The sequence below is a fragment of the Callorhinus ursinus genome, unplaced genomic scaffold (assembly GCF_003265705.2).
Source record: "Callorhinus ursinus isolate GAN/ISIS: 27379988/994484 unplaced genomic scaffold, GSC_fseal_2.0 scaffold10, whole genome shotgun sequence".
Taxonomy (NCBI): domain Eukaryota; kingdom Metazoa; phylum Chordata; class Mammalia; order Carnivora; family Otariidae; genus Callorhinus; species Callorhinus ursinus.
This window is the reverse complement of record NW_027397072.1, coordinates 26,533,804-26,555,332: the sequence shown is the minus strand read 5'-3', so window position 1 is coordinate 26,555,332 and position 21,529 is coordinate 26,533,804. Positions and strand designations below refer to the sequence as shown.

The 21,529-nt window shown below is 37.7% G+C and overlaps 1 protein-coding gene and 1 pseudogene across 3 annotated transcripts in view; one reads left to right on the top strand and one right to left on the bottom strand.

Annotated features, from left to right (window-relative positions):
* The window catches only part of SLC30A6 (solute carrier family 30 member 6), a 40,332-nt gene extending 20,606 nt beyond the window's left edge, over window positions 1–19,726 (bottom strand). The window contains exons 1-5 of one of the 3 annotated variants that reach the window (XM_025868021.2): window positions 19,663–19,726; window positions 14,971–15,057; window positions 9,583–9,667; window positions 8,264–8,306; window positions 7,118–7,183 (exon numbers count right to left, since the gene is read on the bottom strand). In XM_025868021.2, coding sequence (XP_025723806.1) covers window positions 7,118–7,183; window positions 8,264–8,306; window positions 9,583–9,667; window positions 14,971–15,057; window positions 19,663–19,665 — 284 coding nt within the window. In that variant the 5' untranslated portion in view covers window positions 19,666–19,726. The other 2 variants (XM_073897236.1, XM_073897237.1) reach the window with 2 other exon arrangements.
* Window positions 4,948–5,722, top strand: LOC112820923 (transcription factor BTF3 pseudogene; annotated as a pseudogene).
* Window positions 19,727–21,529: the final 1,803 nt, after the last annotated feature.

Sequence of the window (21,529 nt, the reverse complement as noted above, 5' to 3'; positions counted from 1 at the left end):
CCACAACACATAATTTAATGGCATTCAATATTTGTGGTATGTATAAATGCTTGAAATTTCTCAAGGAATTACATATCTTCAGAAAAGATAATAAAATAATTAAGGATGCTCATCACATTGCTGTTTGTAAAGGGAAAAAAAGGTTGGAATCAACAACAGAACATATTATTAAAAATATAACAGAAATTGGGGTGCCTGGGTGGTGCAGTCAGTAAGCCTCCAACTCTTGGTTTTGGCTCAGGTCATGATCTCATGGGTTGTGAGACTGAGCTCTGCACTGGGCTCTGTGCTCAGTGCAGAGTCAGCTGTAAATTCTCTCCCTCTACCCCTTCCCCAACTTGCGTGCATGCTCTTTCTCTCTCTTTCAAATGAATAAATAAATCTTTAAAAAATATATAACAGAAATGTATTCATTGACATGGAAAGATGTAAGTGAAAAGAGTGAGTTATAAAAGAGTATAAAACAGTATGTAAATGAAGCAAAGTTATTTGTGAAAATTGACAAACTGATAGTAAAGTGCATATGGAAATGCAAAAAGTGAAGGAAAGCAAAGATAATCTAAGAAGAACAAAGCTGGAAGATTTACACCGCCAGATGTCAAGATTTATTTCAAAACTATCATAGTTAGCATAGTACTAATGCAAAAATAGACAAATGTACCAGACTGAATAGAAAAGAAAATCCAGAATAGAATTACACGTTCATAATCACCTAATTTACAAAAAAGGTAAAGACATAAAAAGCAGTAGAAAAAGGATTAATTTTTTTCCAATATATGTTTTATCAATTGAACAATTAGATAGAAACAAATGTGCTTTGATCTCTACCTCAACCCATACACAAAAATGAATTCCAGTTTGAATGTAGGTCTTAAATGTGAAAAATCAAACAAGATCTCTAGCTAATACCAGGATATCTTTATGACCTAGGAGTGGCCAAGATTTCCTGACAAGTACACAAAAAGGACTAACCCATAAAAGACTGATAAATTGAATTTATCATTGAAATTAAAAACTTTCATTTGTGGGAAAAGATATTTATATATAAAGAACTCTTACAGACCACTAACAAAAGAAAAAAGGTAACCCAATTTAAAAATGGGTAAAACACTTTAACAAGTATTTCACAAAGAGATAATCTGAACAATTAAGAAACATATGAAAAAGTAAATAAAAAGTATGAAAAAGTGTTCAACTAGTCATCAGGAAAATAATTTAAAACCACAAGACACAACTACATACCCCAGAAGGGCTTAAAAAAAAAAGGCAATTATCAACTGTTGGTACAAGCATGAAACAACCAGAACTCTCATACATTGACAGTGGGAGCGTAAACTGGTAAAACCACTCTAGAAAACTGGTATTATCTTATCTTCTAACAATGAACATATGCAAATCCTATGACTGAGTAACTTCACTCAAAGATATGTATCCAACATAAAGGGATACACATGTACACCAAAAGACATGTACAAGAATATTTGTAAGTAGTTTTATTTATAACAGCTAAAAGCTGAAAATCATCTAAATGCCCCTCAATAGTTGAACATAAAAAGAAATTATGGTGGGGCACCTGGGTGGCTCAGTGGTTAAGTGTCTGCCTTCAGCTAGGTCATGATCCCAGGGTCATGGGAGCGAGCCCCACATTGAGCCCCGCATCGGGCTGCCTGCTCGGCAGGAAGCCTGCTTCTCCCTTTCCCACTCCCTCTGCTTGTGCTTTCTCTCTCACTGTGTCTCTCTCTGTCAAATAAATAAATATTAAAAAAAAAGAAATTATGGTATATTCATAAAATGCAATATGAGTGAACTACTGCTATAGGAGAGTATATACTGTAATCTCATTTATGTGCCTTCAAAAACAGGCAACAATAATCTGCAAGGAATAGTCGTCAGAACACTGATTCCTTTTGTTGGGTTTTGAGTCTGACTCAAAACAAAGGGAGGTTTTTTGGGGGGGACTTGTAGTGTTTTATATCATGATCCAGATAGTAGTTATACAGGTATATTCATTTATTAAAATTCACCAAACTGTACAAGGATATAAGATAGAACAAGATTATAGTCCCTGCTGCCATGGAATTTATATTTTAAAGGGGGAGACAGAATAACAATTTATAAGTTCTGATAAGTTTTTTTTTTTTTAAAGATTTTATTTATTTATTCATGAGAGACAGAGAGAGAGAGAGAAAGAGAAGCAGAGGGAGAAGCAGGCTCCCTGCTGAGCAGGGAGCCCGATGTGGGACTTGATCCCAGGACCCTGGGATCATGACCTGAGCCGAAGGCAGACGCTTAACCATCTGAGCCACCCAGGTGCCCAAGTTCTGGTAAGTTCTATATAGAGAATTATAGAAGTCTGATGTGACAAGAGGCTAACTAGGATTCATTTTAGAATCTATTTTAGATTGGGCCCAGTCACTGAATGACATCAGCATTTAGTGATATTAGGATTGGAATAACAAGATGGAGCTCTGTATCTTGTAAAGATGACGTGAAGAACATTTCAATCACAGACAACAGCTTGTACAAAGGATGTAAGGCAGGAATACATTAATTGTATACAAATTACAGAAAGAAAGTGTGGTATAGAGGGCATGAAAATGGTAACTTGAAGAGAAGTAGGCACAGAAGAGCTTATATAAGAATTTTGTAAATTAGAGAAAGGACTCGGAATTTTATTCTAAGTATGATAGCAAACAACTGAGTGGTTTCAAGGAGGAGACTGATAGTATGACTTGGATTTAAAAGGGAAAAAACTCTGGCAGCTATCCGGAGAATGGTCTATAAGGGGGTAGGAGCAAAGGCATGGGGACAAGTTAGGAGGCTGGATTAAGGCAAGAAATGAAGGTAGTTTGATTAGGATGTTAGTAGTCAAGATAGAAATGGGGGGGTAGGAGCAGATTCTGGATGTGTTTGTAGGTTACCCTGATGTAACCTGCTGATGGATAAATGTGGGTAATGAGATGGGAAAAACTGCAGAGGAATAGGTTTTGGGGGAAGAAAACAAGAATTCTAGCCAATATTTAAGACACCAATTAGATATCTATGTGACGCTGTAAAGAAGGCAGTCTGAAACAAGATAGATCTCAGGGCTAAAGAACTGGAGACTGGAATTACTAAATATAGATATTTCAAGCTATGTGACTGACTGAAATTATATTCAGATGTTAATTTTATTGTTTAATTGCTCCCTCCTTTCTTGTTCACTCTAAGTTGGCCAAAATGGAAGTTATCAAGTCCTTGTTTAACCTTGTCTCCTGGCCACAGTATTTGATCTAAAGACTAATACCTGTTCCAAGCTAGACCAGTCAGTAGTTCTCTCTCATAATTTTTTTTTTAAGATTTTATTTATTTATTTGGGAGAGAGTGTGAGCACACGAGCAGGGGTAGCAGCAGAGGGAGAAGCAGGCTCCCTGCAGCAGGGAGCCTGATGTGGGGCTGGATCTCAGGACCCCGGGATCATGACCCAAGCCAAAGGCAGACGCTAAACCGACTGAGCCACCCAGGCGCCCCTCTTTCTCATGATTTTCTTAACTAGAGTTGGGGAAAAGCCTTTCCTTCTCTAAGATGAAGGTAAGAAGGTTCCAGTTAAGGTCTTGCTAGGAGTTATTCCAGGATGGTGGGGAAAAGTGGTCTGAGAAACTAAACCGTACATGCAGAGAAAAGCAAGCCTGAGAGATAAGAGAAAGACAATGTCCTGAGTTTGCTAGTCCCTATGCCAGTTACCTCAGTCTTCCCACATTTTGATTACATTAATTATAAAAGTTCCCATTTTCCCCCATACTAGCTTGAGTTGGATTGTCACTTAAAACCAAAAGCTTTAACTCAGTCACAGATTTCTATATACAGGTATTTCTATGTACCTTATAACCAATTATCACAGTAATAGTCTATCAAAGTTCAGTGACACTTATGAATATTTTCACTTTGCATTAAGATTTCATGTTTACTTTGCCCCTTTGTTTAAGTAAGTAAAACCTGATTTTGTTCAAAAGATTAAGTTTGGTCCAAAAGTTTATTTGCCAAAGTTAAATTCGTCTTTCAATGGGAGAAGATATTTGCAAATGATATACCTGACAAGGGGTTAGTAGCCAAAATATATAAAGAACTTACAACTCAACACCAAAAAAAAAAAAAAATCCAGTTAAAAATGGGCAAAAGACATGAACAGACATTTCTCCAAAGAAGACATAAAGATGGCAACAGACACATGAAAAGATGCTCAACATCATTTATCATCAGGGCAATGCAAATCAAAACCACAAGATATCACCTAACACCTGTCAGAATGGCTAAAATAAAAAATACAAGAAACAACCAGTATTGGTGAGGATGTGGAGAAAAAGGAACCCTCTCACTGTTGGTGGGAATGCAAACTGGTGCAGCCACTTTGGAAAACAGTATGGAGGTTCCTCAAAAAATTAAAAACAGAATTACCATATGATCTAGTAATCCCACTATTGGGTATTTACTCAAAGAATACAAAAACACTAATTTGAAAAGATACATGCACCCCTTATGACTACTGCAGCATTATTTATAATAGTCAAAATACGGAAGCAGCCCAAATGCCCATCAACAGATGAATGGATAAAGACAATGTGTATGTGTGTGTGTGTGTGTGTGTGTGTGTGTGTGTGTGTGTGTGTGTGTGTGTGTGTGTGTAATATTACTCAGCCATAAAAAAGAATGAAATCTTGCCATTTGCAACAACATAGATGGATCTGGAGGTTGTAATGCTAAATGAAGTAAGTCAGTCAGAGAAAGACAAGTACCATGTGATCTCACTTATATGTGGAATTTAAGAAACAAAACAAAGAAAAAAAAAAGACAAACCAGAGCTGCCATCTTGCGTCCCCGCGTGTGTGCACCTAATCTCAGCTGGTCCACCCGAGACCTCCTGAGCGCCAACCCTACTCCCCTGCGCGGTCCCATTTCCACTCCAACAAGATGAAAGAAAGTATCATGAACCAGAAGAAACTCGCCAAACTGCAAGCACAAGTGCGCATTAATGGGAAAGGAACTGCTCGCCGAAAGAAGAAGGTGGTTCATAGAACGGCTACAGCAGATGATAAAAAACTTCAGTTCTCCTTAAAGAAGTTAGGGGTAAACAATATCTCTGGTATTGGAGAAGTGAATATGTTCACAAACCAAGGAACAGTGATCCATTTTAACAACCCCAAAGTTCAGGCATCGCTGGCAGCGAACACTTTCACCATTATAGGCCATGCTGAGACAAAGCAGCTGACAGAAATGCTACCCAGTATCTTAAACTAACTTAGTGCAGACAGTCTGACTAGTTTAAGAAGACTGGCTAAAGCTCTGCCCAAACAATCTGTGGATGGAAAAGCACCACTTGCTACCGGAGAGGATGATGATGATGAAGTTCCAGATCTTGTGGAGAATTTTGATGAAGCTTCCAAGAATGAAGCAAACTGAATTGAGTCAACTTCTGAAGAACATAAAACTTGAAGAAGTTACTGGGAGCTGCTATTTTATATTATGACTGCTTTTTAAAATTTTGTTCATGGATCTGATAAAATCTAGATCTCTAATATTTTTAAGCCCAAGCCCCTTGGACACCGCAGCTCTTTTCAGTTTTTGCTTATACACAATTCATTCTTTGCAGCTATTTAAGCTGAAGAAGCCTGGGAATAAAGTTTGAAACAAGGTTAATAAAGTTCTTTGCCTAGGAAAAAAAAAAAAAAAGAGACAAACCAAAAAACAGACTCTTAACTACAGAGAAAAAACTGGTAGTTACCAGAGGGGAGGTGGGGTAGGGGTATGGGTGAAATAGGTGAAGGGGATTAAGAGTATACTTATTGTGATGAGCACTTAGTAATGTACAGAATTATGAATCACTACATTGCACACCTCAAACTAATATAACACTCTACGTTAACTACATTGGGATTTTTAAAAATTAAAAAAAGAAAAATGACAAGTGTTGGTGAGCATGCTGGTGGGAATGGAAAATGGCGCTACCATTGTGTATGGTGGTTCCTCAAAAAGTTAAACATGGAATCACAGAATATGATCCAGGGATCAGTATACACCCAAAAGAGCTGAAAGCAGGAATTCAAACAGATACCTGTACACCAATGTTTATAAAAGCATTACTCACAATAGCCCAAAGGTGGATACAAACCAAATGCGCATCAACAGAATAAGCAAAATGTCATATATATATGCAATAGAAAATTATTCAACTTTAGAAAGTAATGAAATTCTGACATATGTTATAAACATAGATGAAATCTGCAAACATTAAGTGAAATAAGCCATACTCAAAACGACAAATATTGTGTGATTCCATTTATATGAGTACCCAGAACAGGCAAATTCATAGACACAGAAAGCAGAATGGCGCTTGCCAAGGGCTGAGAGATAGCGGAATAGGGAGTTATTGTTTAATGGGTACAGAGTTTCTTTTTGGAAAGAGGAAATATTTCTGGAAATAGTGGCAATAGATATAAAGGTACTTAATGCCACTGAATTGTACACTTGAAAATGGTTAAAATGTTAACTTTTATGTTACATACACTTTATCATAATAAAAACCCCCACAAACTTAAAAAGAAATTCTTCTTTCAAGTTGTTTCCTGGAATCCGAAAGGAACTCATTTTTTCTAATAAATTAAGAAAAACCTCTAATACAAAATATTATCTTTCAACTTTCAACTTTTAATAATTTCTAAAACTATAGAAACAGAATCTCAAATTCTTTGTTAGTCCATTGCTATCACAAATCCAGTCTTATGATAAAAATACATCTCTACCACTACATTAATGTTAAAATATATCACATTTACTCTAACATTTATAGGACACACCTATAGGAAAATCCTTTGTACTTTGTCTAAAATTTAAGGGATTACTAAAATATCAAAGAACTTAATGTGAACATTTTATTTTAATATGATTTAAATTCACATATTCATGTTCCTTATCTAGAATCCTGTTGGAAGATGTCTTTTTAAATCTACTTTCAATATTTGATCCCCATCCTACTACAGAGACAGCATATATTCTCTACACTCTAGCTAGCTCTTTACTGCCTGGTAACAACTACCATTTTAATAGCAGTAAGTTAGCAGAAAATAAAATGACTTGAACTTACCCAAATGAATAGACAGGGCTAGGTTTCCTCATCATTACCCAGTAACTTATCAAACATGTCATTAAACTAAGTAAAAAGGAAAATAAATTTAGCTTTAGAACTAGAGCAGGAGGAGAACACACAAAAAGAAATTATGTTTTTAGAATTCCTAAGTTTGCTGAAAGTTATCAGTGCTTGCAGACTAAATCAATAAACTATTCTAATAAGCTATAATCTAATCACCAGGAGCATTCTAATATGTGAGTTTTATCATGTGGAGAAACTGAAAAAAGTCACAATACATCAAGTCAGTAAGTAGAACCTAAACCCATACTTTCTCTAAGTAAGTTATCCACCCTAAACAGTTTCCATAACTGAGCATGCAAAAATAGCACAGTAATAATAAAGTAATATATTTTATTTTAGCCACAGAGAATAAATTTTAACTCTGATAAACTTAAATCTTTGTTAAAAGTTAAATGAAATATTAATAGCAACAACACTCTGGATAGGATAAAATTACATTCATTTTCCAAGTACAGTGGAGAGTCACTCTAAAACAACTTACTACCGCGTGAAATCCAGTGGTAACTCTATATTTTAGATGAGTCAAGTAGATTTAGTTACATGACTAATGAAAAGACATACTTATACTCCTATGGCATGGATCTTGAAAACATCAAGTATTTTGCAATCCTTACACGGCGATATGAAAGGTCCCACGAAGCAGGGAGCCAAAAGGGTGTCTCCCTAGCTCACAATTGCTCACTTCTTAGTTATTAATGCCCATCTACACGGTTACGGAAGGAACTGGTACGTTCTTATGGGACGCTGCTCCCTGGCCACAGCTGACTCAACTACAGGTAGGTACCCAAGGCATTATGATCTAATGCCTGGGTATTATTTTTTCTGTTCCTCTATAAATGGGATATTTTCTTCCAGTATATCTCCTAATAGTTATTGTTTGTATATATGTTCTATGTTGATAATTTTACTTATTTCACAGATTACTTTCCTTTAAGCAGAGAAAACAAATTCAGTGCAAGAAATTCCTTATTAGTTTCAAAACACTAAAGAGACTTTTTCAAACTTACCTAAAAAACTAATGATGTATGGTGATTAACATAACATAATAAAATTAAAGAAAACAAAAAACAAAAAACTTACCTAAAAAGATCAAAAATGGTCAAGTAAGTATAGGCAGTTAAAGCTGCAAAACAACAAAACAACTGATTAAAATGTTGCTGAATCCACTGTTTGGAAATGTAGCTAATAATCAAGATTGTTCATACCAGGTATAGCCATTACCAAAAACACCCTGAGTCACTAACTAACCTTATATGTTGGCAATTATCTAGATTAATATATGTAGCCAAATGTGATAAATACAGAGGTGTCTGACTGGCTCAGTTGGTAGAGCATAGGACTCTTGATCTCAGGGTTGTAAGTTCAAGCCCAGCATTGGAGCCTACGTAATTAAAAAAAAAAAAAATTGGTAAGTACAAAAGCTTACTCTAGAGTCTGATTTCGCCATCAGGACAAAGGAAGTAGCATACACTCAAAAGTGCTATGATCATTTTGGGGGTTTTTTGCTTTCTTCTGTCATCTGAGTACTATTTTAAATATAGTCTCTAAATAGCAGGATGAAAAGAATGATACATAAAAACGTAAGAGGTCAAGAAATGGGGCACCTGGATGACTCGGTTGGGTGTCCGGCTCTTGATTTCCACTCAGGTCATGATCTCAGGGTCAGGATGGAGCCCCACATCAGGGTCTGCACTGAGTATGGAGCCTACCTGGGATTCTCTCTCTCCCTCTCCTTCTGCCCCTACCTCTACTTGCACTCTCTCTCTCTTTCCAAAAAAATAAAAATAAACATAAAAAATTAAAAAATTTAAAAGAGGTCAAGAAACAAGAAAAATATTATAGATTTCCCTTTTCAAGGAAAATCCAAGAAACATAAATCTCAAAATCTTACTTAGACACTGCATAAATTGAAGGGCTAATTTATCACATAAAAAGGAATCACAGTCTTTCAAATAGATTTAAAGCTATTTTTTAAAAAAAGCTCATTTAAAATGATAATGCTTAACAACTGAACCAAACTTTACAGTTTACAAGGCACTTTTCTTTTTTTTAAAGATTTTATTTATTTATTTGTCAGAGAGAGACACCACTAGAGAGAGGGAACACAAGCAGGGGGAGTGGGAGAGGGAGAAGCAGGTTTCCCGCTGAGCAGAGAGCCCGACGTGGGGCTCGATTCCAGGACCCTGGGATCATGACCTGAGCCAAAGGCAGACACTCAACCTACTGAGCCGCCCAGGCGCCCCAACAAGGCACTTTTCACATAGCTTCTCTTATTTAAATCTTGAGTTATATTTCAGAATAATATATTCCACATAAAGAAAGATATATCTTTATTTAAAACCAGAACAATAAATGTGAAACTAATGATTAACTCCACAAAAATAGGAATGGTGACATACCTATACTGTTAGTGGAACTGCACCACATAAGCAGGAAGCCAGTACATGTTAAGTTTATTGCACCAAAGAGCAGTATCTTCCAGGACTGTGAAAAAGAAAATCATTCTTATTTGGATAGTGCTGATAAACTTCCCTGGGTGTGTTCAAGTTGCTGCAATTTCCACTCTACAGAAGAATAAGCACAACTTCCTTCAAAAAGTCAGTGTCACATTTCCTACATCTACAAAAATTACCATCAACCAAATTATTATTTTACTAATCTAAAAAATAGTTCTAGAGGAGGAATTCTTCAAGAGAAAAAAAAATTCTGCCACATAAACTCTCAAACAGTTGAGAAAAACAGGCATATACTTTAATATCATTTTGTCTCTATAAATAAGTACATAGAGACAACGATAGCATATGGGGCAAAATATAAAGCAACTGGTGAATCTGAGTAAAGGGCTTAGGGGAGTTCCTTACACTAATCTTGTGACTTTTCCATAAGTTTGAAATTATATCAAAATAAAGTTATTTTTCCCCTCCCCGCCAAAAGGGCTACACTTACTTATTTACCAAAGAAGTCATATGAAATAGGACTGCAAGAGAGGGAAAGATTACCATAGGTTAGAAGTTCATAGATCTGAGACATGCCTTGAAAGTAGCTAGGATTTCATCAGAAGAAGCAGAAAGTGCTTTCTAAGAATAAAAAAAGAGATCAAGTGAAATGTTTTTTAATTTTTGTCCCACTCCACTCCCTACAAAGAAGGGAGACCTATAATTGTGTGAAAGTAGAAGTGAAAGAAATTAGTGAAAAGGGAGTTATCTGGAGGTGTTAAAATTAAACATATAATTGCAAAGGTCAAGTGTGGCATAGGATGGCTTTAGGACACAGATGCAAAGTGTAGGTTTAGGATGAAGTACACCTTCTCTGAAAAAGGTGAGAAGGGCAAGAGATGACTGAAGGGACAGAAAAACTGTGAACTAGAGAGAAGTGACAGTGAAGCAGCACAGCGCTAACCACCTCTACATCTCTAGAAAAGAAGAAACAAGGCGGGGCGCCTGGGTGGCTCAGTTGGTTAAGCGACTGCCTTCGGCTCAGGTCATGATCCAGGAGTCCCGGGATCGAGTCCCGCATCAGGCTCCCTGCTCGGCAGGGAGTCTGCTTCTCCCTCTGACCCTTCCTCCTCTCATGTGCTCTCTGTCCATTCTCACTCTCTCAAATAAATAAATAAAATCTTTAAAAAAAAAATCTGTTGAGAAAAATTAAAAAAAAAAAAAAGAAGAAACAAGGCCATTTTCTAAAATAAAGGGATGTAGTAGAATAGGAATGGAAACTTACATCCAGAGGAGAATTTGTACAACAGCAGTTCTAGTGAGTATACTTCTGAATCATCAGAGGAGAACAAGAATGACCATCATGAATTTAGGGTAGGCGGCATTCTACCACCTCCTCTACCCCCAGGAGCAAAACCAGAGAAGCAGGTGAGGTAGGGATGTCAGAGAGAGAGCTGATGTGATAGGTTAATGGGACAAGGGACTCTTACAGGGAGGACATTAATGAAATGACTGGACATGGGCTCTAGTCAGAACAGGGATTCAGGAACAGTCAGAAAAGGAGGATAAGGCATGTAATCTGAAAATGACATTCTCTGCAGCTCTACTGATGAATCAAGCTACTCATCAACAAATACTTGAGTACCTATTTTGTAACAGACACTTTTCTAGGCACTAGAGATACAGCAGTGAACAAAATATGGACCTTATACTCCAGTGGGGGTGACAGACAATTAGCAAATATACAAGGTCAGGTGGTGGTAAGTGCTACAAAGGAATAATAAAGTATGGTAATGGGAAATGTGGAAAGGGTATTCTGCCAGACAAGGTGGTCAAAAAGACCCCCTTGGTAAGGTAACATGTGACCAGAAATCTTACAGAGGCAAAGGTGCTAAGCATGCAGATATCTGGGAAAGAAAATGGGAACCACAGTACAAATGCCCTGAGATAGAAGAGGACTTGGCCAAGGACGGACAGATGAGAGGGAAGAGGAAGTCTCGGGCTCCATCAAGTAGTGTCTTGTATGCCAGCAAAGAATTGGGATTTATTCCAAATGAGATGGAAAGCAGCTTAGCTTTCATTTTTAAAGATCATTCTGGCAGGGCGCCTGGGTGGCTCAGTCGTTAAGCATCTCCCTTCGGCTTGGGTCATGATCCCAGAACCCTGGGTTCAAGTCCCGCATCTGGCTCCCTGCTCAGCAGGAAGCTTACTTCTCCCTCTCCCACTCCCCCTGCTTGTGTTCCCTCTCTCACTCTCTCTCTCTCTCTGTCAAATAAATAAAATCTTAAAAAAAAAGGATTAAAAGATCATTCTGGTTTCTCTATGTAGAATATACTGCATAGGGGCAAGGACAGAAGTAGGAAGACCATTTAGAATGTGACTGCAGTAATCCAAGTGAGAAATGATGACTTTGAAGTTGGTAAGAAAGTGTTAGAAGAGTCAAATTCTGAGTGTTACACTGAAGATAGAGCAGCAAGATTTACTTACAAAATGGATGAGGAATGAGAGAGAGAGAGGGAGAAGAATGACTACAAGGTTTCTGGCCTGTGCACTGGAAGAACAGAGTGGCCATTTAGTGAGGAAGGGACAGAAAATCAAAGTTCAGGTTTGACCATATGAAATTTGAGATGCCTATTAGATATCCAAGTGGAAATGTTGAGAGGGCCATGATATATAGGAATCTAGAAGTAGGGGAGAAGTTATGGATTGAGTTATAAATATTGGGTCATCAGCATAAGGTAGTCAAAGTGTCACCTAGATGTAATGAAGATAAACAACAGAGGCTGGAGCTCTAAGTGCTGGGACACTCTAAAACTTAGAGATCAGAAAGATAAAAGGAAAGTGATGAACAATGGCCAGGTAAGTAGGAGGAAAACCAAGAGTGATATTTCAGAGTCCAAATGAAAAAAGTGCTTTAAGCATTGTCAAATGCTTTTGAAGGTTAAGTAAGATGGGAAATGAGGATGACCAATGATTTTGGCAACACAGAGTTTACCAGTTACTTTATGAAAGCTGCTCCAGTGGATTGGTGGGGGCTACAGCCAGACTGGTATGTGTTTAATGGAGACAGGGAGAAAAGAAAGTGAACAGAGAGTAAAGACAATTAGTTTAAGTAGTTTTGCTATATGAGGAAGCAGAGAAATGAGGCAGTAGCTGAAAGTGGAAGATGTGGCATGTGCTCATGATGCAGGAAGGAACAACTGTAGGAAGTTTGTCTTTGAGTAGGCAACAAGTGGAAGTACAGAGAGTTCATTCATAAAAACAGGAGGAAAGGCAGAATGTTGGGAGATGACAGGATGTGGAAGTGTTTTCTGATTACTTCTTTTCCTTCAGTGAAACAGGAAGCAAGATCAACAGGTCAGAGTGAGGATGAGTAAGGTTTTGGAAGTTTGAGGACAGAAGTGAGAGACTATGGCATGAAACAGCCATCTAGAAAAATGGAAAACTGAATGAACTAAAGATGTAGTATGGGCAGCACTAATGGCACACTTGATCTTGAATTTAAAGTGAGACCAGTCTCCATGGTTTTGTGTTTCTCTCAGGCTACATTCAGTTGCTTGGGTGCAGGTACAGAATAGCAGGAATGTATACTGAACAATGTTAAGGATTTGCCAGGGAAGTATCTGAGGAAGAGTGACAGATGAAGGGAGGGCACAGAGGAGTTGAAGACATATGCAAGAAGTCAGTAATGATGGACCAAAGAATCTAAATTGGATAAGTAAGCAAATGAGGATAAGAGAGGTGAAAAATAGTGAAAATATGGCATAGTCAATGGATTGGAGATCCTAGTAAGATTGAAGAATTATTGGAATTGGGATAATACAAGGAATGAACTGGAATAACAAGAGATGGTGACTATGAGTGAAATGCTTGAAACTGAGACAATGGGAAGATATAGTTATTATAAATGATAATGTCTGTGGTATGATCACTGGAGTGGATAGCTGGAAGGGATGCAGGACAAGATTATTTGGGGTAAGGAAGTAAGGAACTGAGAAGTAGGGATCTTCCTCATGATTTACGAAATTACCAAGAACCAAAACAGGAGTAGTAGTAAAGAGAGGTGAAGCTAAGCACATCTTTTAAGATTTAAATTATGATGGAGAGTATCTGCACAACTCAAGTGTTCTTATACTGGTTTTGTCCGTACCTATTCTGCGGTATACTGTGCTTCAACAAAGCATATGGTTCAAGAATTTCCTGTTTACATCTGTAATGTAGTTGCTTTCTACCAACATTATAAAGTTCTATCTATCTGTTCTCAAGAGATCATCTTAAAAGGACTAGCTACACAAGTAGCAAATGAATTTCCTACTCTTGGCTCTTTAACATCCAGGACATGACCCTATTTTCAAATACTGAGTTCTTACTATATTCCAAGGTTTTAGCAACAGGAGATACAGTGATAAGAAACAAAGAACAGAAGTCTCTAGTCCAGTATCATAATACATGGCCAATATCATAGGTACACTTATGTTCCACTGAAGCTAGGTTTATTTAAAATTCATCACATATTTATTTTTGTACTTTTATTGTACTTTTGTACTTTTATTAAAAAGTGAACAAAACAGACATCGTCACTGTCTTCAGGGAGCTTAGAGTATAATTTAGACAATAATGAGAACAATGAAAACAGAACAATAACTAGGCCTATATTGGTGACCAAAAAGGGTACCAATTATCTTTTTTTTTAAATATAAGCTCTGCGCCCAACATGGGTGGAGCCTGAATTCACGACCTCAAAGCATAACTTATTTTTCCTTCCTCACACTAAAAATGAGAAAACGTGGCTTTAAACTGCATCCATTAAATTTGTAAAAAAAGTAAAAAAAGGCAATCATAAAATAATTTTTCTTTAAAACTCGTTAGAATTAGAATAAAAACCTTAACCAAAGCCCAGCTTCCTCCCAAGCAAAACAACTGTGTACCAAAGTAATTGATTTTTACATTACAATTTACATTAAATTACAAAGTAATTTAATTTTACATTGAAATTTTGCTTAGCCAGGGGTGGGTGCCTGGCTCACTGTCAGTAGAGCATGTGACTTGATGTTGGCATAATGAGTTTGAGCCCCACGTTGGGCATAGATTACTTAAAAAAAAAAAACGCTTATCCAACATAAAAAAATGAACTCAGTGTGGTGTGGAGCACCTGGCTGGCTCAGTTGGTAGAGCATGTGACTATTAACCTCGAGACTGTGAATTCAAGCCCCGTGTTGGGCGAGAGTTTACTTAAAAACAAAAAGTGTATGGTGGGATCACGAGTAATTTCTATATGCCTTAAAAATTATCTTTTTCAGTGTCATAATGTCTGTACAATGATTAAAATTAGAGTTAATAAAGATAACTTACCCTTCGGTCAGCTGCTACAAGTCTAAATTCCTGTAATAACTTGCCAAAAAAAGATCTTTGCGGTTTTCTAAAGAGATGAATTGTCCCCTTCAAAATAAACAAGAAATAAACAAATCAACATTAAAGCAGCTAATGTTTTTCATATCCTGTGATGTGATATAATAGCAACCACTAACATTTACTGAATGCTCAATATGTGGCAAGCAATTATTCTAGACACTTTACAAGCATTTATCTATTTAATTCTCACAATCCTCTATGAGATGGAAACAATTTTTAATAAATTGTCCAAGGGCACAATGCTAACAAATGGCTGAGCAGAAATTCAAACCCAGGCATTTTATTTTTTTAAAGGTTTTATTTATTTATTTATTTGAGAGAGAGTGACAGTGAAAGAGCACAAGCTGGGGGAGCAGCAGAGGAAGTGGGAGAAGCAGGCTCCCCGCTGAGCAGGGAGCTGGATGCAGGGCTCGATCCCAGGACCCTGGGATCATGACCCCAGCCAAAGGCAGACGCCCAACCGACTGAGCCACCTAGGTGCCCCCAAGCCCAGGCATTTTAGCTCCAAACTACACACTTCTATTTTTAAACGGATTTTAGGCAATTTTGAACCAGAAAAGCAAACCATTTGCCAGATAGCTCTACTGGAAATAAAATATTACAATTAACTTAATAAAAGCTTTATATATGAAAAGTTTGGAAACTACTATTATAGTAAAATCTCTGAGGTTCTCTCTTAGGCACTCAAAGTACCTGACATTCTGGCTAGTCTCTATAGTCCTTGCTAGTACACTGTATGGGACCAGCAGAGAAAGGGTGACAGTGCGGTTACCAACAGGAGAAGAAACCTAAGTGGAGACTAGAGAGGAATTTGCCACTCAAGTATAGGAAACCTTAGCATAAGAGAGTTTAAGCACATATGGGAAATTAGCCTATGATTAAGGCACTATCCAACATCAGCAGAAAATATGAGTTACCCAATAAATGGCTTTTGGAAAAGGTAACGTTGGATCCTTACTATATTTTACTCTAATTTTTTATTATATTAAAATTAAAATATAAAACTATAGAGTACTTGAAGAAATTTATGGATGTACAATTTTATAATCTTGGAGTTGGAGAAGACTTTTCATAATAGGATATAAAACCAAGAAGCTGTAAAGGGAAAAACTGATCAATTTTACTATCTTGGGAATATAATACTCAACAACAAACAAAAACAAAGAATCCTAGAGAGGGAAGATAAACTGGGAAAAAAAGAATTTTGTTATTCCAAAAGCAAAATATTGTTTCTAGGGGAAAAAAATCTTTCACAATTTTCAGTGGGTCATATATAATAATTTGATTGCTAAGTGCCATGCACTTATATATTTATTTGGATTTTAATTTTAGCAAAATGCTTCCCTAGATAGTAAGGCCACAATTACCGGAACAACCACACAACGTTTCTACCTCACTATCGCCAGCCAATTTGACTTAAACACTGAAATTCCACAGAAAGCAGTGGAACTGGGTGTTCACAGATATCAAATGAGGAAAACCTTCAGATCCAACTCCAGCACAGGTCTGATTTTCCTAGTTAATTAGTAGGAACATCTCAGTCGTTATAAAAAAAGTATATCCCATTTTTTCAAAGCTCAGACATGTCATTAGTTTCATTAGGTTGAGACACAGAAGATAAAGCTGAGCACTAGAAATCTGGCATTTAAAACCAGAATGTTGATCATTGTTGAGGCCAAGTGATGGTTACATGGGGGCTTATTATATTATATTCTACTTTCCTGTGTTTGAAAATTTCCATAATAAAAAAATTTTAAGTAAAACATACTTTAAAATATAAAAATAAAGCATTAGAAAAAAGTGTTACTAATTTTGCTATCCAAATAAAGACCAGTGTGTGTGTGTGTGTGTAACTCTCAGGCTTTGCTAAGCTAATTCAGCTGAAAAGGAACAATATGCTATTTTCATTTGAGATGCTAATGAATGGTCAGTTAATGAATATTCCCCATTCTTAATGAATTATGTGTGGGATATTTGGTCCCAAAGATAAATTCTGCTTAATACTGTTATCCCTGGATATCTTCTAACTTCATCTCACTTTAAATTATTTTACTTTAAGTTTCAGGTTGAGAAAATAAGGTTTCTAAAAGGTAGAAGGCCATTTCTGATGCCATTCTGATATTGGTTAAAAGAAGTAAAAACCCACAAAAATCCTAATGTTCATGTCATTCTTTCCAAAATTATATTGGCCCTCCATTGCTATCATGATAAACTCCTAATTTTACAACCTGAAATTCAATGCTTTCAAATACTTAGCCTGTTTCTTTCCAGTTTTATCTCTTGCTCCAGATAGGGAATCAACTCCAACTAAACTGGTGTACCCTTGTTTAATGACCATACCACTCTAGAGTGAAAAGGCCAGACTTGTCTAACCCAAGCTCTAAAAGCCCTGTAATACTTAACAAATTACTTGACCTCTGTTTCCTCATCTGAATGACAGTAATGACTAGTAGATTAAGAGTAAGGGAGTAATGGGGTGCCTGGGTGGCTCCGTCGGTTAGGCGCCTGCCTTTGACTCAGGTCATGGTCCCAGAGTCCTGGGAACCCCGCATCGGGCTCCCTGCTCGGCCAGAAGCCTGCTTCTCCCTCTCCCACTCCCCCTGCTTGTGTTCCCTCTCTCGCTGTCTCTCTCTCTGTCAAATAAATAGAATCTTAAAAAGAGTAATGGACTAAGGAAGAAAGTACTGTTTCATGGCTGACCTTCTATGTGACACCTTCCTAAACTATACTGTTCTTTATGCCACTTGCTTTGTTTTTTGTTTGTCTGTTTTTGTAAATAACCAGAGGATAGCCTTCACCTTGTCATCTCACATTTTAGGTTAGTTTTTTAGTAACTTCACTAAAGACAAGGGCTATATTTCCTTTACGTTTTCTAAGATAGCATTGTGCTTTGCATATAACACCTTAATAAACAAGAGTGACTCCCCTTTCTTCCCCAAAACTTTTAAAATAAACCTTAAATGCTACTATTTTTCTGTATTACCAATGTTTCAACCATAAAAATTTAGTGCCATAGTTATTTATTTGGTGTTTTATAAAACAGGTATTTATTGAAAACCTCCTCTGAGCCAGGAACTGTTACAAGGCTCTGGGTATACCAGAGTGAATACAGAGGTCCTGCTCTCAAAGAGCTTACAGTCTAGGAAGTGAGAAAGACAAGGAAATACACAATTTTAACATAGTCTGGTAAGGGCTACAGATGTTATTGGTAAATAGCACCAAGATGTCACAGGAGCACAAAGGAGGCACCTAACAGGATCTTGAGACACGGCAGAAAGGCTCATGAAAGACTAGAGGGCACGTAAGGGTTATACGGATGAAGATGAGGGGTAGGAGATGATTGATTCCGGCAGACAGAACAGCATATACAAATTAGGTGCAAAGGCCTAATCCTTAGAGCATCACCTGCAAGCTGTTCACTGTGACTGGAATATGAATGTATGTATGTGAAAAAAGAGGCTATAAAGCTTGACCAAAAAAAAAAAAAAAGGCAGTTGCAGCAGCAGCTTGACAACAAATAGCTTTGTATGCCATGCCAAACATGACTTTATCTTGAGGATTATGGGGGTGGGGGATATTAAGCAAGGGAGCAAGTGAGTGGCACGGTCCAATTTTAGAAATTCAATTCTGGCTACACAGTGGTGAGTATTTTGAAGAAAGCAGCTGGAAGGCTATTTGGTCAGCCCCCCAAAAGTAGACTTTTACCTAATTTCTGTGTGCAAAAGAGGGATTACAGAAGACTTACAAAAGAAAAGGAAGTATACATAAGACATTTTTCTTGACCAAATCCACTCAAGGAAAAAACTTACTAGAGTGACAATGGCTTAGGCACTGAAACGTAGTCCTTTTCTCATATGCAGGCTATCAATAAGAGATCCATTAATTTCTCTGATAAAACGGTACCTCTTTTGACGCTGAAATTACAATCACCTTATCTTTTGATAAAATTCAGAGAGCTATACATTTGATCTCTAAAAGCATAAAAAGACTAATTTCTCTAAAAAAAAATTAGGTTAAACATCACATCCCCCAAACCGTAAGGTATACTGGGCTCTACAAACGCAGGAAAAAATGTACAATAAAGATGCTCTACCAACACCTCGACTTTCTCCAGTCACTGGCCTTCTTAAAGTTGCTGCTGTATCAGGCTATCTGACACTCCATAAAGCCAAGTTGCAGAGTGGGTTGTTCACCTCAATAACCTGCTGATAACCCTCTTTATTAACGCCAACGGTATTGTCACTGGTGTAAGCAATGCTAATTACAGTCGCTGTTGCTGTGAACTTGTTTTCAGAGCTTTCGCTGGTTGTAGACGCTGACGCCGGCAAAGACTTTTATTTCTATAAGTAAATCTCGGCAGGGGAAGTCATAAGCTCGCTGAACTGAAAGCTCGGGCTGGAGCAGGGCCGGGATCCTGAGGTCTAACCAACGGGGTGAGGGAGAGTGAGGGGATCACAGCTCTGGGGGGAATGCTTCGGACGACAGCCCCTTCTCCTGCGGAGTGGGGGGAGCCGAGCACGACTCCGAGGACCCCTCCTCTGGGCAACTGAGGCATGTGAAGGCCACTTTGGGATGAAGGAAGATAAGAGGAATCATCTACGACAGAAACCCTCGTACCCCCAGCCAACTCACCATGATAAGGAGCAGCACAGCTCCCGCCGGAAGACGCTCTGGGAGCTGGTTTTTCCCCTGGAACGGAAGGGGTGGGGCATCAGAGGCCGATTGGCGGAGAGAGACGCGGGGGCGGAAGTGCGTGCAAACTCTCTTGCTCCCGCCCTCTCCCCGGCTGTCACTGCGTTCTATAGAGGCGAAGGCAGAGGCTAGAGTGACCCTACCGAAGCTTTTGAGGGGTAGGTGGAGTAGAGAGCTAGAGACCCTGTCAAGGATCGCTTAGGGTTTTTTTTTTTGTATTTTTTTTAATGTATAATGTATCTTTAATTTAAATTCAGTTAACATATAATGTATTATTGGTTTCAGAGGTAGAAGTCAGTGATTCATTAGTTGTACATAACGCCCAGTGCTCATTACATCACATGCCCTCCTTAATGTCCATCACCCAGTTACCCCCGCCCCTCCCCCCTTCCCCCCCCTCCCGCAACAACCCTCAACTTGTTTCCTATGATTAAGAGTCTCTTATGGTTTGTCTCCCTGATTTCATCTTGTTTTCCCCTCTCCCTTCGCCTAGGATCCGGTTTTGTTTCTTAAAGTCAGTATATGAGATAACTGTCTTTCTCTGACTTATTTTGCTTAGCATAATACCCTCTATTATTATTCCATCTACCTTGTTGCTATATATATATATATATATATATATATATATATACACGCACCACATCTTTATCCATTCATCTGCTGATGGACATCTGGGTTCTTTCCATAGTTTGGCTATTGTGGACATAGCTGCTTTAAACATTGGGGTGCAGATGCCCCTTTGGATCACTACATTTGTATCTTTGTGGTAAATACTCAGTAATGCAATTGCTGAATAGTAGGGTAGCTCTATTTTCAACTTTTTGAGGAACCTCCATACTGTTTTCCAGAGTGGCTGCACTGGTTTGCATCCCCACCAGCAGTGTAGGAAGGTTTCTCTTTCTCCACATCCTTGCCAACATCTGTCATTTTCTGATTTGTTAATTTTAGCCATTCTGTTGTGAGGTGGTATCTCATTGTGGTATTGATTTGTATTTGGTTAGGGTTTATTTGTAATGTTAGGAAAATTTCATTTAGTGCTGAAGTGCTTTTACCTATGTTGTGTGATGTAATTTTTTGCAATACTTTGTGAAATAAATAGTATTCCCGTTTGAGGAAGCAAGAAGAGTAAGAAACTTGCCCAGAGACATACAGCTAGCTCTCCACAGAAGCTGAATTTGAACTGACCAATTACATGATACCGTGTTCTGTTTCCTAAAACACTAAACTCTCGTGAAATTAATTTTATTATGGAAGTAATATAGAATACAGGAAATAAAATAATTCAATATAGAATATGCAACACATGTCTGTATCAGGTACTGGTCTCATAAAATTATGTCCCAGTAAGAAGAGACAGAAAACAAATAAGGGAGGAAAAAATGTTTAATATACTGATAGTGTCATGTAGAAAATAGAGTTATGCTACAGAGAGTGACTGAGTGGCTAATTTGTAGTAGTCCAAGAAAGCCTCTCTAAGGAAATGAAATTTGACTTCTGAATGACAAAGTCTTTCTGTGAAGATTATTCCAGGCAGGATAAACAATACAAATACCTAAGTCAAAAACAAGCAGAAGTGTTTCAAGGTCTGAAAGAAGGCAGTGTGTCTGGAGCTTTGTGCTTGAGGGGAAGAAATGAAGAGATCTAAATGGTAAATGGGTCAGATCAAGCAGGAATTTCTAATGTAGGGGTATGGAGACTGGTTTCATTTTGTTTTGTTTTCTAAGTGAGACAGGAAGCCTGTGGAGGGCTTTAACAAGGGAGTGACCTTTACATTGTGGTATGGAGAATGGATTCTAGGTGGATAGTA